Source organism: Larus michahellis, chromosome 1, assembly GCF_964199755.1.
Source record: "Larus michahellis chromosome 1, bLarMic1.1, whole genome shotgun sequence".
Classification (NCBI taxonomy): Eukaryota; Metazoa; Chordata; class Aves; order Charadriiformes; family Laridae; genus Larus; species Larus michahellis.
The window spans coordinates 140,290,470-140,305,770 of record NC_133896.1 but is presented as its reverse complement, the minus strand read 5'-3'; the positions used below and the strand labels follow the sequence as shown (position 1 = coordinate 140,305,770).

At 40.7% G+C, this 15,301-nt stretch overlaps 1 protein-coding gene across 6 annotated transcripts in view; it reads right to left on the bottom strand.

Annotated features, from left to right (window-relative positions):
• Positions 1-14,173, bottom strand: part of GEMIN8 (gem nuclear organelle associated protein 8) — a 44,220-nt gene extending 30,047 nt beyond the window's left edge. For 4 of the 6 annotated variants that reach the window (XM_074606093.1, XM_074606131.1, XM_074606084.1 and 1 more), the window contains exons 1-4: positions 13,903-14,173; positions 13,017-13,069; positions 9,669-9,705; positions 6,470-6,896 (exon numbers count right to left, since the gene is read on the bottom strand). In XM_074606093.1, the coding sequence (XP_074462194.1) occupies positions 6,470-6,896; positions 9,669-9,671 (430 nt within the window). In that variant the 5' untranslated portion in view covers positions 9,672-9,705; positions 13,017-13,069; positions 13,903-14,173. The remainder of the gene's footprint in view (positions 1-6,469; positions 6,897-9,668; positions 9,706-13,016; positions 13,070-13,902) is intronic. The other 2 variants (XM_074606120.1, XM_074606110.1) reach the window with 1 other exon arrangement.
• Positions 14,174-15,301: the final 1,128 nt, after the last annotated feature.

Here is a 15,301-nt window from a genome sequence, read left to right as displayed (position 1 = left end):
GATCACATTGTTCATTATTCTACGACCTGAGGCTTTTGCTTACTTCCTGCTGAGTTACTCAAAATCCCTTATAAATATGAACAAATTGAGCCTCTCAACAAGCCGTCTGAGGTATGTACTATCTCTACTATAACAGGAACACATTAGAGACACAAATAAAGGGTGACAATTGTAAACACAGGTTTCCAAAGTTTAATACATATTTTCATATTAACACAGCTACTGAGGCATTCTTCATTTTCACCAAATGTAAGAGGAAACAGAGGTGTTTGACATCTTGGCACACTGAACCACATGAGCTTCTTTACCCACTCTCCTAGCTATAAACCTGCTGTAACTCAAAGCATAGAAGCACAGAATGGTTTAGGTTGGAAGGGATCTTAAAGATCATCTAGTTCCAACCCCCCCTGCCCTGGGCAGGGACACCTCCCACCAGATGAGGTTGCTCAAAGCCCCATCCAGCCTGGCCTTGAGCACTTCCATGGAAGGGGCATTCACAACTTTTCAGGGCAATCTGTTACAGTGCCCCACCACTCCCACAGTAAAGGATTTCTTCCTAATATCTAATCTAAATCTCCCCCCTTTCAGTTTAAAACCATTACCCTTCGTCCTATCGCTCGACTCCCTGATAGTCCTCCCCCATCTTTCCTGTAGGCCCTCTTTAGGTACTGGAAGGCTGCTATAAGGTCTCCCCTTCTCTTCTCCAGGCTGAACAATCCCAAATCTCTCAGCCTGTCCTCATTCCACAGCATGCTTAGGAAGAACTGAGCCCAGTACAGCCACTGGCAAACAGGGCAGTGGAATTCCAGGCTGCATGTAAGGGAACATGGTCCACAGCATCCTCAGATGCCACTTCGGAGCTGAAACCTGGGTCATCCCTTAGCAGCAAAATAACAGGCCTGGCCTCGCACTTGCATACTTTCAGGGGTCGCCAACACTGACAAAGTCTCAGCCTGAGGCACATAACAAATAAGAAAGATTTCACATATAATTTCCATTAACATTCACACAACTCTACTGAGCATGCAGCAGAGGATATCCATCTCTGACTGTATCTGGTCCAGTGACACAAAAAGTGCCGTTTCCCTAGCAGCACCTCAAGCTTTCTAGTGTATTTCTTCCATTAATTCCTGTAGCAGCAGGTATACCTGGACAACATAATGTCCATTTGTGGCAAAATGTGTTGGATTGATAGGAAAGACATAGGTCCACACAGCAAAGCTAAACATTCTTCTAAGCTCAAATTCTGTCTCTAGAAGGAGATCCAAGGATATCTTCTTGACTACCACCTATTTTACGAATGGATGTGTTCCCAAATTGATACTCTTAATACAAAGATAACCTTGTCTCTTATGAAACAGATATAAAACTGTGCCCAACTGTTGCTCTCCTAATGCAATTCAGAACCTCTATTTTTGCAAGTACAGATTAGTTTTTGATATTAAAGTAATGAAAATTGTGTCACTTTTCCTTGTTTCTCTAGCAAGGAGGCATTTTCTCAGCTGTTGGCTTCCAGTACCAAGTAACACATTGGACACAGCGTGTGCACTTGAGAAGATTCTGCTGCTACACAGTAAAAGGTTCAATCATCAAGAGCAGAGATGTGGTACAAAAGGAAAGCCTTTCACATTTCTCCTTCAATTCACAAAAGAACATGCTTCAAAAGCATCTCCCAAGCATCCACACATATTGCAGACAGCACTCTTATTTCACAGGCATTTCTCAGAAGCTTCAGCAATTCAATTTCTAAAGATAGCAGTAAAAGTTCATGTGCCAACAAGGCTGACAAAGCCAAAGAAGTTGAGCAGACATTTGTAAGGTCACCACCCACACCGATTTGACAGTTTAAGGTAGGGAAGAAGAAATGAAAAAGGTGCTGGTGTCCATGAGTAAGAATTTGAACTACAGTGTGATGGAGAAAAGGACAGGTGAAGAACAGGGAGAAGCATTTACCAAAAACTGAAGGAAAGACAGAAAAGACGGGGTCAAAAAACCTGCATCAAAGTCTATTTTCCAGTGAAGTACATAGGCCTTAAAACCAAAAGCTCCATGGATCTCGTACTATTCAAAACATGGAAAATTCCATTAATCTCTCTTCACAGAAGAGGCAGTGGCAACCATCATCTTTCAGAGAAAAAGAAACCTGAGGGGAAAAACCCTACAAATTGCAGATTTGAAACAAACATCTTCATTCACCATTTCCTTTCAATATTTTTAAAGGTTTTCCATCTGGCATGAAAATTTTAAGTTGAGACAACATTATTTTGGGAAAAGCTGGAGGGTATGTGTGGGCAATACAAACAGAGACCGGAAAAAACTAGTCATAGCATTAACAATTGACAGACTATTATCCTTCAGTAATGAACTGACATGATGGTACTTTTCCTTTGCTTTTCTTTGTTTTTAAATAAAGGACACGGTCTCATTGCCTGTTGACTACTACAGAACGGTCTCAATGTTCTTGCAATGCTGTATTCACTCAGTTACGGTAGTCATTTTCTCTTATATGCAAAAAGGGAACAAAGAAAAACTGCATCAGGATACATGTTTCAAAGCCTAAATTGAAAACTGTAATAAATATGCGCAATTAGCCTAGTTGCAAAACTGTTAGGCGTGTGAATCTCCCTTTCTTGGTTTTTGTCCTTTTAATTCTTGAAAATACAAAGAGGCAACTTACTGCATTCTGTCCTTTACATCTAGGATGCTTGGAGAATTCAGTACACTACCTAGGTCTGACAGGTATGGTAACCCAGAAAAATAACTTCATGCTTTTCACCAGCCAGAGGGAAGACTTTTAAATGCAACTAAAAACACCTCCAAGAAGCACAGTATATCAGGATCACCAGTTACATGAAGAACCAGAACAACAGACTAGCCTGACAAGAAAACTCCCCAGAAAACAGATTCACTAGATAATTATGATTTCCTATGAAGAAACAACTGAAGAGGGAAGAAATTAAAACTGTCTGTAAGGGATTTTAATCAAATGCATCTTATATCTAGAATATGAGATAAGTTTGTAGCACATTAATATGTCTGAGTTCATACAGCCTCAGCAAAACTCTGCTCACAATTACTTCAGGGCATTCCAGGAACACATAACTCGACTGCAATGCCTGACGTGAATATAAAAACTAGTAAGAATTGACACTAATTCAAAGACAAAAAAAGAGATTGTTTTAAAAGACGTTGTTTCTGAACAACTGTATCACTGCTGAAGTATTAAAACATGCAGCAGGCTCAGAGTTTGCCGGTTTCAAAGGCTTTACTGTGCAAGTCATCCAATCGTTGCAAATGCCCACTGTGAAAACAAAACAAAACAAAACAAAAAATCACTACAGAACTTAGGAATCTGCTTGTTCTTCAAGTTTGTGTCAGTGAGTGAAAACTGAAATAAATTTGAAGTTTTCTTCTTTGCCGAGTCTGACATGATGGCTTTCTTATCTTTGAAACCTTTCTCTTTGCAATTAGTGTTAATATTTGTATTTCACCATCCAGACATAAATGCCTTTCCCACCTACATCTCAGGCCTATTTAAGTCTCCCACAGTTAAATTTAGCAAGATCCTATCCCCTAATGTCCGTGATCATGTTTACCTCCAGCAGACTCTATCTAGATCAGGCATTAGAAGTGAAGAGTCTGACATCAGCTGGGTTTCATTTTAGTCCATTTGATTATCCTTCTACATGTTGATGAGACATGGATCATGTGTGGGAACCAGCTATATCGTACTTGGTAAATCAGGACTCTCATTATGCATGCCCACAATAGCTGCATTGATGCTGTGTAGTATTTCCTAATTTTGCAGACTGACGGAAGTCATCCTTCACAAAGACAAATCAGACCTCCACCCTCTCTACTATTATCCCCTTCTTTATGTGCCAGATTCCCGTTTCTATTTGTCCCACTGCTCTTCTTTTCGCATGTGTCTCACAGTTCAGTAAGTTGCAATAAACATATATCAAACTCTTGCATAGCATTAATTTTAAAGAAGAGCAAGCCAGGTGTCTTCTCCCAAGTGCATATCAAGGTGCAGGGGTCAAAGGCTGTGAACTCCACCTGGAGCCCCTTATTTATCCAGAGACAGAAAATATGAGACACAGCCTTCCCCTTAACGTTCCCTAACAGCTGGCTTATAATTCAACTGATCATCAAGGTCACTATTGGTATTCTGCTTTCACATACACAAACATTCTCGTTCAATTTAGAGAAAATTTAAAACTCCTAACTCAACATTACAAATGTCTCTTCCAGAGATGGGCGCCTAAATTTCAGGCATTACTGAGCTTAATAGTGGCCAAGTTCCTCTACAAATCTGTTCCTAGGGTGAGGAGGGCAGGCCAGGACATACACTTTGGGATTAAAAGGAAAAGGCATCAGAGAGGAAATACTTAAGTAACTGTGGGTTTCCTTTGTGGATGCATTATCTCCATCTTCTTGAGCATCAATACAGAATGACAATCATTCTTCAGCATAGTATGAAAGATATAACATGATAGCGTCATTATGGATCGCAGCTTAATGAAGCCCTAAATTTCATTTGGTTCAGAAATAGCATCCAGGAAAATTAAAAACACTACCTCATAGAGTACAGTGGTACTGCCTTCAACATGATCACCATACCAGCTCATTTCCACACCATCAGGGAAACGATTTCCCCCTCCTCCTGCTGCTTACATTTCCTCTTTTGAGAAACTTCAACAGACTTAAAAATGTATTCTATTTTCCTTTTCCCCCCACTATGCAAGAAAAAAATATTTCCGAACAAAATCATACCATATTTTTAATTACTCATAAAATTAGCATTTAGATAGCACCATTCACACAAGAGTTCTGTGGCACTTTGAAATTTCAATTAAAGCAACTACTTATTTACTTTTTCATGCTTTGAGGAATCACAGACGATTATTATTATCCTCACTTTATCAGGGACACCACTGAGGAAACAAGCATGCAGCAAATAAAGACAAGACTCTGCTTAAATTTGCATCAAGATCTGGAATAGTGCTGCTGAAGTGAAAGGGGTTACACTTACCCAGAATTAGGCTAGTACATGGCACACAGCAGAGACCTAATTATTCCAAAAGGTTCCGAGCACCGCTGTGGTGGAAGGAACGAAAGTAAAATCTGTATTCTGAGTCACAAACTTCTCCCCGATTCACCAGCTCATCATAAAGAATCAAATCATATTTTTAGCAAAAGCAGCCAGTGAGGGGTCAGGAAGAGATTAAATAGCTATACCAAGGTCATATAGGAAATTTGTGACAGAGAACTTTAATCACTCGTACACCTTTAAACACCGCTAACCATAAAGACAAAATAAATCCAAACAAAATGTACTGCATTTCTAGAAGTCGCGGAGCATCTTAAAGCATCCTATACCTCATTAAAGGAACATTTCGACAGAGCACCAAGCTGATTCTGCAAAAGCATGATGAGAAAGGGATGCACGTCAGGCACTACCACTGAGCTCCGTAACTCACCTTCCTCTGCTAACTAGAGCAACTGTGTGTGCATCATACTGATGGCAAGTGTGAAGTTAAACTTAGGTGTTTCAGCTCACCGGATACCCTCTGATTTTTATCTCCCCCTCCTAATCATTGCCTTTATTATGCATATTTACAACATTTCCCTCTTTCAAAGAAAGCGGAGAAAGCTCTATTAAACATTCATTCTGGGTACTTCCTATTGGAGTCTTGTTGGAAAAGTTATTTTCATCATGCTGCTTTCTTAAAACAGGAATAAATTTGCCTGCAACATTTGTACATGCAGTAAAGTGCCACTAAAGTACAACATAATCTTATATTTCTTTTAAGGATTTCACAGAAACAAAGATGACCAACACCTCTGAAGATCAAGAACTGAGAAAAATCTTAAGCCTTTGCCTTATACTCCCTGCTTAAGGACTTGGGTCCAAATCAAGATGCAAAAGAAAGAGAAACTTCTGGTATGGTACAGAATGAAGAGTACCCTAGGGATGCAGGGGGAGAAGAAAACAGTCATGGAATTTTACTGTTGAATTATCCAAAGAATAACAAACAAAATGGCTGCTCCATGTTATAAAATACATTGAGGCTTACTCTAGGGTTTAGTGATGTAGTAAAGCATTTCCTCTGGGTTCCCCTCTCAGACGTATAGCACGTTATCTAGATTTAACCATAAAAATTCTGGAGTTTTTTCTTCATCACCGAAGATGAATATTGTCTTCTGGACAAGTGTGTTATTCTCCTCTTTGCAGTCAAAGAGTAAAGCAACACTCTCTCTCTTAACGAAAAGCCTTCAAACATGTTCTGACACTTACTTCTAACGAACGATACTTAAATGCACCCCACTAGTTTTGCTGTTTGGCTTGCTCACTTGCAGTACCTATTTCTGTGAATTGTTACAAAACCTGTAAATGTTGAAGCCATCCATCGCTCAATGTTATGGCCACCAAATACCAGAAAACACAGAACAAGCATGTACTTACGCAGTTCTTCCCGGTGCCTCTCTGTCTGTGCAAAAAACTGACGAAGCTCCTCTGTGATCTCCATGTTACTCAAGTCATATTCTATCTCACCTTCAGACTCAGAGTCCTCCTCCATTTCGGAGTCCCCATCAGCATCCTCCCTCCCTTGGTGGGTATCTGTGTACTGCTGAGCTCCCCCATGGTACTGAGCTCTGCCATGTGGACTATAGCTGGAAGAATAGTTGTGGGTATGTGGGAGATCATTCCCATCCCAATCGGAGTAGCGGCCACGTGGCGAGGCTGCAGAAGGATGCCATGGCAGGTGATAAAAGGACTCCATGGCTTTCCTGTAGGCTTTCTGGTGTCTACGCATCCAGCGCATGGCTAAGTCATAGTGTTTCCAGTATCTTGAGTACACTTTCTGAGAATACCATGGCTCTGTGTCTTCCTGTGGACAAAAAAAGGAGAGGGAAAGAACATCAGGGAAAAAAAAATGTAAAAAGAGGAAAAAAAACAGTATTTGAGGGGAGAAACACTGTAAACACAAGCACAAAGTCTGCTTTTTAATCATTAGTTATCCTTTTCCTATTATAAACCATATGAATCTGAAAGAGAAGAAGAGGTATTAAGACAGTGCAAGTGCATTACACTTCATTACTCTGACAAGAGTTTTTGCATGAACAGAACTACCAATGAAGAATTAGTAATAGAGAAGTCGCAGTGTTCAGAAGGAATTTTCAAAGTGTTTGTGCTACTACAGCGGGAGTCAGTTCTTTTTAGGGGATATGCGGTGTGGATATGTTCCACATTTCCATAGCCACTCATGTGAACTGCAAGAACTGAAACACTCCAAGGTGTATGTATTACAACCTACACCTGATTTCCAAATCCGCAGACAGAAAACACAAGAGATTAAAATTCCTCCATATTAAACAAAGGCATTCATTTTATCCAGTAACATATTTCCTCCATCTGCCTGCCAAAATAAGTTTCTCAGAAAAGGTCAAATGGCAACTCAGCCAAGTTCATATATCCATCATGGCCTCAATCAAAAACAAGGCTGTATTTAGCCAAGTGCAAGCTGCCAGTAAATCTCCCTTTTGTAGTCATCAGCAATCAACATATGAAAAGGGGTATTAAAGTACCACTGATAAAGTACATGGAAAAATAGTTCTATAGAATGAAACATACTGTAACACACCTTCTCCTGTCTTCCAGCTAATCTTAGTTTTCCTGAAAAAACAGTTTCCTGCTGTTCAGATTTCACCAGCAACTACAAAGCCCTACAGTCCCTCTAGCCTTAAGCTCCCTTCCTACAGGCCATTTAATTTCTATCCTCATCCTATTCTCAAAAAGATGGGATAATAGAGGATCTTAAGAGAAGGCCATAGAGTAAACTAGAGCCTAGAATAAGTAAGATAAATAGCAAATATTTTTTTTTTCTTTCCCCCACCTCTTAATTTCCATACAAAATATTTTATTTGGGCCAAAACAGAATGCCAGTACTTTAAATTGGAAGAATTTTAATTAAGCCATGTTTTGGCAAACACTCAAAACTATGACGAGATTAGCTGAGATTTTCAGATGAATGTGACATTTACAGTCCTTTATTAGTTTTTGGTGTTGTTTTTTTTTTTTTTCCCCCGAAAAGGGCATACAAGACAAAAATCTTTCTTTAAGCATGCTTTCTTGATCTGCGCTGGCACCATTCCATAGCCTTACAGGAATGATCCTCTGGCAAAAAAAAACCCCAAAACAAAACAGAAAAAAACAAACCTAAGAAATACTTTCCATTTTATGATAACAATATCAAGTGAAGTTAATTTCATTTACTTACATTTGTTTTCACTTTCTGGTTCTCATGCAATAATGCAAATGCTAGAGAGTTTGGAATAACAATTGTAACTCTCATGTTTCCCTTCCTTCTGCAAAATTGAGCCCATTATCCCGTAAGAGAACCATAAATGCTATCTCTTTTTAAGGTCACTGGTAAGTGCTCAGAAACAAAACACCTCTGGCTAGTAGAGTCCATAAAGAAAACACACTACGACAAACACGCATTCCTTACGAATTTCTGATCAAAAATTGCGCCCTATTTGTGAAGGGCTGTGGAGCTCAGCTACATGATTTAAAAGTCCAGATAAATTATCTTTCCTGAAAAGTGAAAATTCATGGAGGTGAAACTTCATTCTGATTCTCCTCTTGGTCTAACACTGTGTTGCTACAAGACCATGCATTTCAGAAGATTTATTCCTAAAATGAGTGGGTGCAAGAAAAGCATCTGCCTTCCATATGGAATTTCTTCATTCTTAATCATCCAGCCACCTAAAAGCTACAATGACAATGTTTTATTTACCGTTCTTGCTTTGCTTAAGAATGTCACACTGACTCCTCATCCTTCAGCAGTTAGATGAGAATGTCCTGTTGTCAAATCCGATACATTCACAGGTTACTTTTAGAACATTTTGTCTGTTTTTTCAACTACTTAAAAACCTAGTTTTGAAACACCATGAAGCTTGACAAAAGCAGGTATCTCCTACATTCTATGTATTTCCAAAGAAGACAACATATTCTTTTAAAGCACAAAAATTATCTCCAGTTCTTCTAAAATGTTTCTAAAAAGGGCCTTGATGACTTTACTGAAAGCTCTGGAATCCAGCTGGCTGATTTGTCTAGCTGACTAGCTCCAGTTGTTAATTTAGAGGAAAGGAAGACAAAAAGCCAGTTCATGTAGACGGAACTGTGATGCTGGTGCCTGTCCAACTACTTTTTGTGGCTTTTTTTGTTGAAAGTGACCCTTGAAAACCCCTTTTGCATTTGAATATTAAAAATACATCTGTTAAAAAAGAAATTACAGAAATGTTTTATATTGGGGTGGAAAAGGGAAAGGAACACTTTAAAGCCTAACTTAGTTCTATGTCTGTGCTTTTTCAGCTGCGGAATAAATGGAAATAAGAGATTTCCTCAAGGAAACAAAAGCTATAAATCTAAAGCAAATGATCAGAGTCCTCTGTTATTTTCCTGTTATGTCTCTGGAGTCTTCCCAGGAGTAGACAAATCACTCACTGTTGTAATCTGAATTCTATTTTCAAAGCGATTTAGCTACTTTCACATCTAATTTTTACATGTCTGCACTGACAGTTCAACAGAAGTGTTTATATGCATTTTATACATAAAATGTGACTAAGTTATCACATAGAAACCTATAAAGACCACTTACCATCTCTTGTGGGGTCTGTTCTGGTGATCAAGGTGAACTGGAAACGAAAACAGTAGCTTTTTAATTCATAAAAATATAGGTATTAAGATGGTCACAAGCACTGAATATATTTTTCTTAAACATGAGTACTGTGGCTACAGCTATTAGATATCCCTTCTCTGTTGTGGCTAGTTGAAGTCTCTTATTTATAGTTTTTGATTAGCATCAATAAAAATCCAATTCCTTAAAATTCACCACTGAAATAAGAAGGTTAAAAGGGAGTCTTCTACACAATATAGCCTAAAATGCTGGGACCGAACACCTTCCCCCCCCCCCCCCCCAGTACCCTTTTCTTTTCTATTTTCTCCCACACTTTATGCTTCTACAACCTTTATTTTCCAAATTAATGCCAAACAAAAATCATAAACTTAAATGAAACACACTGTTCTTGTTTTTTAGTGGTGTCTGTGCAGGGACATCTATAAGAGAAGCAATTACCATAAAATAATTAAACCCATCTTGACTCCATTCAAGTAGTGAGGTGCACTTATAACCGCAGGCAATCCCTTCTTTCACTTTATTTCTCTTTTTTTTTTAGACATATGATCCTGCCTCCCATAAAACATAAGCCAATTCAGGTTGCAATCACATTTTTTAAATGTGAGGTAAAGGTTAAAGGAAGAGGGGCAACCGGAGAGGAGAAAAAAAAAAAAAAAGAGGGGGACAGCAGAAAAAGGGAGAAAAAGGTATCTTTAACTACCAGGCAGGATTCATAATTACCATTATTTTCAGTGTGATTTACCAGCATGAAGCACTGAGAAATATTCTGAATCCCCTTCCTATCTGACAACTATTTTATTATATTAAGACATCAGCTGTTTCGTCCACATATTTCTCCTGATGCACTCACCCTCAACTCGAACTTTATGTTAGGTGAGTGCCAGTGAAAGGTAACGGAAACTCGGTACACTAAACTACCATTGCTACCTCTAAGACACAGTCAAATGCTATTCCCAGCAACTCTGGAATATAGCCAAGACAGCTCTTAGAACTGTTGTAGATTTATACCAGCACAAACCCAGGATTTTTCAAAATGCATATGAATACAGTACATACACGAGTTGTATGTGCCTCAGATTTAACAATACTGATTAAACAGCAACTTTTGCCTCTTAAGATAAGCTGTATTGCATGAAAGGAGAATGGGGATGGGCTGCATTCAAAGAAGATGCAAATCATGCAGCTACCACAAAGGCAAATTATTGTCCTTTGCAAAGCCCACACCAAGCTCAAACCCATAAACAACTCATAAACCCTTGGTTACACCAACCCATCTACAAGAAGCCCCACATACATGAGCAGTCCCAGTGTGACCAACGGGACAACTCATGTGAGCGAAGGATTGCAGGATCAGGCATTAGGCAACCAAGGACTGTGAATCCATTGTATTCTCGCCTGCCTGCTTTAAAGAAGCAGAGAACCCAGCGGTCACTGTAAAACACTGCAGTAACCTGTAACACTCGAAACCCATAAATACATAAAAGGCTCCTGGGCTATCCCTCTTTGTTCACTTCAAATATCTCATTTCCCATAGTAGCTCTCTTCAAAACTTTTATCTCCACTCTCATGACGTATGCATGTACTTTTTGTCCCTTTGCTACATACATCTGGATACTGTCAAGGTTGCCATACTGTCTTTTTCTCATTCTTAAAAACCTAAGTCCACAGTAGCAGATTCTTCATTTCCACTTCAGAAAAAGTATGTGTATTTCATTTTCATGTTCACTCTAATTCCTGCATGACAAAAGATTCTTTGAACTAGCTTCAGCATAAATAGAAATCAGATTCAGAGCATAATGTAAATACACTTTTTAAAGTGAAGTCTGATACTTTATTATTAATAGCAACATGTACATATGCTCTCTGAAGGGGCAGGAGGGGAAAAACCCTGGCAAACCTATCGAACTATACTAGTTTACTGAATATGAAAAACCTGTTTTACCAAGCACAGAAACTTTAATTATTTTCATAAATTATTTATGAAACATTAGACTACAAATATAAAGCAGAATATAATGATGTTGCAAGCTGGGACGGTAAATTGAAGAATGAGTTTGTTTTACTTTCATCTGAATTACTATTACAAAACAAACTACATAAAATATGAAACATGTCAAGAAGCAGAAAATAAATGTGATAACTCTACTTCTATTATTTATATTTTTAAAAATAAAATATGGAAGCAACTGAAAATATGAAACTTACCAGCAAATGTAGAATTTAAAATGAGGATGAGATTTCTTTGCCTACGCTGACCATTAATGATGGAAAAGTTATTTTTTGATAAATGTTATTACTTCCTTTTCTGAGCTTCAAAATATTTCCCCACTGATAATTAAATACGGATGTAAGCTCTTTCATCAAAACATGTTTGCCTCCTTGCCAACTTGAGGCAAGTAAGCATTAGTGAAAATAAATAAATCTGATCAAAGCAATGACAGCATTTAATTCCACTGGAGTCAAAAGAAGTTGAAACAATGTCTGTCATATTGCGAGACGCAACCATGAAATACTGTTTTTTATAACTTGGAAACGTAATTCATACTCTGGGAGGAAAGCCCTCTAGTGGTGCGTTGGGTACAGTGCTACCACATGGCTGCCATACTGGAGGTGATGTGTGCAGCTCAAAAAGACCTACCAATGATGGAACAAGGAGGGTTTGACTTTTGACATTTCTTCTGATTTCAGCAAGTGGCAGTTCAGATGCTTTTTTCAGCCCCAAACTGCTTTTGGCATGCAAATCCAGAATGTGTCATTTCTCTGAACCCATGAATACTAAGTGTTTCCACGACAACCCATGGCAGTAAGATTCACAATTTAAGATGTTAAAACACCAGTTTGCTCTAATGTATGTTGAACTCACCCTACTACATATTCTTTAAAAATATCTGAAGAGTTCTGTAAGAAAAGCATGCCATGTAACAACATCAATAGTGTGCGTCTTCCCACAAACACCTATTTCATTTTATACTTATCTAATGCTTACTTTTGGTGCAGAATTACCACCAGAAGAGGGAAATATCCAAAAAGCGTTTTGACACTCTGTGCTTCAGATTAATACTGTGCATTGCCGGTGTACGATATTAACTTTAATACCGAAGCGCCCTAATTACAGTCACGCAGAAATTTTACCCTGTGATTGCTGAGACAATTGGCAAGTATTAAAAGGAAGAGAAGGTAAAAATTCCCAACACTATATTCTGCACTGTTGTTTGTGAATGGCTGTAAACAGAAGACCTGCCTGGCACTTAGGATACAGTTATGGCTGGCTGTCATCCCACCAGGAGAGTCAGTTGAGCTATGACCTACCTATCACTATGATGTCTTCACACCGGTGTCCTTAACACCAATAGTAGCAATTCCTGCAAATGGAAGGGAAACAAATTACATGTAAGACAAAATTACGTTCATTGCAGGGGCAATCCGCATTTAACCACCAGACCTGCAAACAAAGCATGCAGATCAAACTTCAGCATATGTATTACAGGTCTTTGGACCTCAGCAGAGCCTGAAACAGTGTAATCCCCTGCTGCTCCCAAAACCAGGATCTGTCTTCTCTGAGATCCAGGATACAAACCCAAAAGCTATTTGGGTCAAAAATCAGAGGTTAAAAGTGAACTGCTAAAGCCTGTACAATTATTAGTAACGCCAGTTAGCTTATGTTTTGTATATGGCTTGTCACTTTAGTTATAAAGGAGGAAGTGGATGAAAACTTTTAGACTGTTGCTTTGAAAGACAGAATTCCTTTCCCACAGATGCCGTGCCCAGACTCTCTGAGTCGTTAAGCATTGCCCCGATGACAGAGCCGATGAGCAGCTTCTCGCCTCTGCCAAACAGGACAACCTATTAAATCTACGATCTGGCAGGAAAACAAGCCCTCACGCCCGGGCTCACCGCGGCCTCAAGCCCCAGCACACACAGGACGCCTGAGCCCAAGCTCCCGCACCCCTGCCTCAGGCCGGAGGGACGACATTTTGCAGAGGAAAGGAAAAGCCCCGGGCCCGTAGAGCCGATCTGCGTGCCATAAACGCCGCCTCTCCGTCCCCGCCCGGCTCCGAAAGCAAAACCGCCTCCCGAGCTGTTCACCTTCCCGCTCGCCCCGGCTGTCCCTCCCTCAGCCGTCCCGCCGCGGCCCAGCGAGGTGGGAGGCCTAGGGCCGCAGCATGCCCAGAGGCAACGCCATCCCCGCACCCACCCGGGCAGCGTGGGGCTCCGGCGGGCGAGGGGAGCCGAAGGGAACCGAGCAGAGCCACCTGCAGCGCTTGCTTCCTCCCTCCCTCCCTCCTGTGCGGCGAGGACGGGCCCAGCGCGGTGCAGCGCGTCCCGGCGAGCGGAGCTTCCTCCCGTCGCTTCCGCCCGACGCCTCTCCGGTCCCGCGGCGCCATCTTGTGGGGCCGCGAGGAGGCGGCGGCGGCGGACCGGCTCCCCGAGGGTGGCCGTGGGCCTCCGACACCGCAACCGTCTCCTTCGGTGGAGGGAGTGACCCCACATAGCCACCTTCCCCTCAGAGAGGCGGTGGTGCGATCTCTGCGATCGGTGCCGCTCCCTCTGCCCCCTCGGTGCCTCCGCCAGTCTCAAAGCATGTACAGTACTCAACAGGCTGAATCGTTCCTCAAAACCTGGGTGTGCTGTGGTGGGTGGCACTGTCATACATTGTCCTCGGATTATTATTTTTTTCCCCAATTAATTTCTAAACTTTCTGTTCAGGTTCTGTACCGCTACTAAGCTAGTATTTTCACGGGACTGTGTGTGAGCAGCCTGTCTAGGGCCTGTGGCAGCCAGCAGAGGAAGGGTTGCTTTTTCCCTTGTATAGCGTTTCACATTATCTGTGTTAAATTAATCTGCTATTATTCAGTGCTGTAATGTTGTTCCGTGTTTCTCCACCATCAGTAAACCTCAGCTTTAGCCTACTGAACAGCAGAGTACCCTCCCCAGGCCATGCCACCCCATCGCTCCAGCACTTCTCCGGACGACTCGTGGATGGGCTGTGCACAGCGAGCATGGCTCCTGCCACCGATTCTCGCAGGGCAGGCTCCCCAAGACCTCCTCTCCCACCGTCAGAGCTAATGGTGATTTCTCCTCTCTACTTTCCTCGCTTTTAATTAGTACTTCCAGTACAAGAAACTCACATTTTATTCCCATCTTTCAGTTCTCCTGGTGTGATTACTGCCCTAGCTGCTTGCCTGCTGAAAATCCCAGCAGGCCATGCTGAGACAGTTTCCCTTTCTTACCTGCTTGAATTAAAAAAATCCATTGTGGAACATGATTTCACTTTAAAAAACACACATATTGAGTCTGAGTTCATATAGCAAATTTCTACATTTATCTCCTGTATATTACTGAAGTTATTTGAAATAATTTCAACTAATTTGTCTGGCATGGAGATCAGATTTAATAGTTCGTAAGATCTTCAGATGTTTTCAGGAACATGTTTTACTAATGTCATCAAGTTAACTACCTTGTGCTCTTCTACTGAGAACTTTAATGCAACTCGTGGATACTTGAGTTCAAGAATAATTCAGGATTAATTCAGTTTTGTGTTCCTTTCAGAGCTCTTGGGGAAATACTCTCTGGCCCTGCAGATCTGCCGTTGC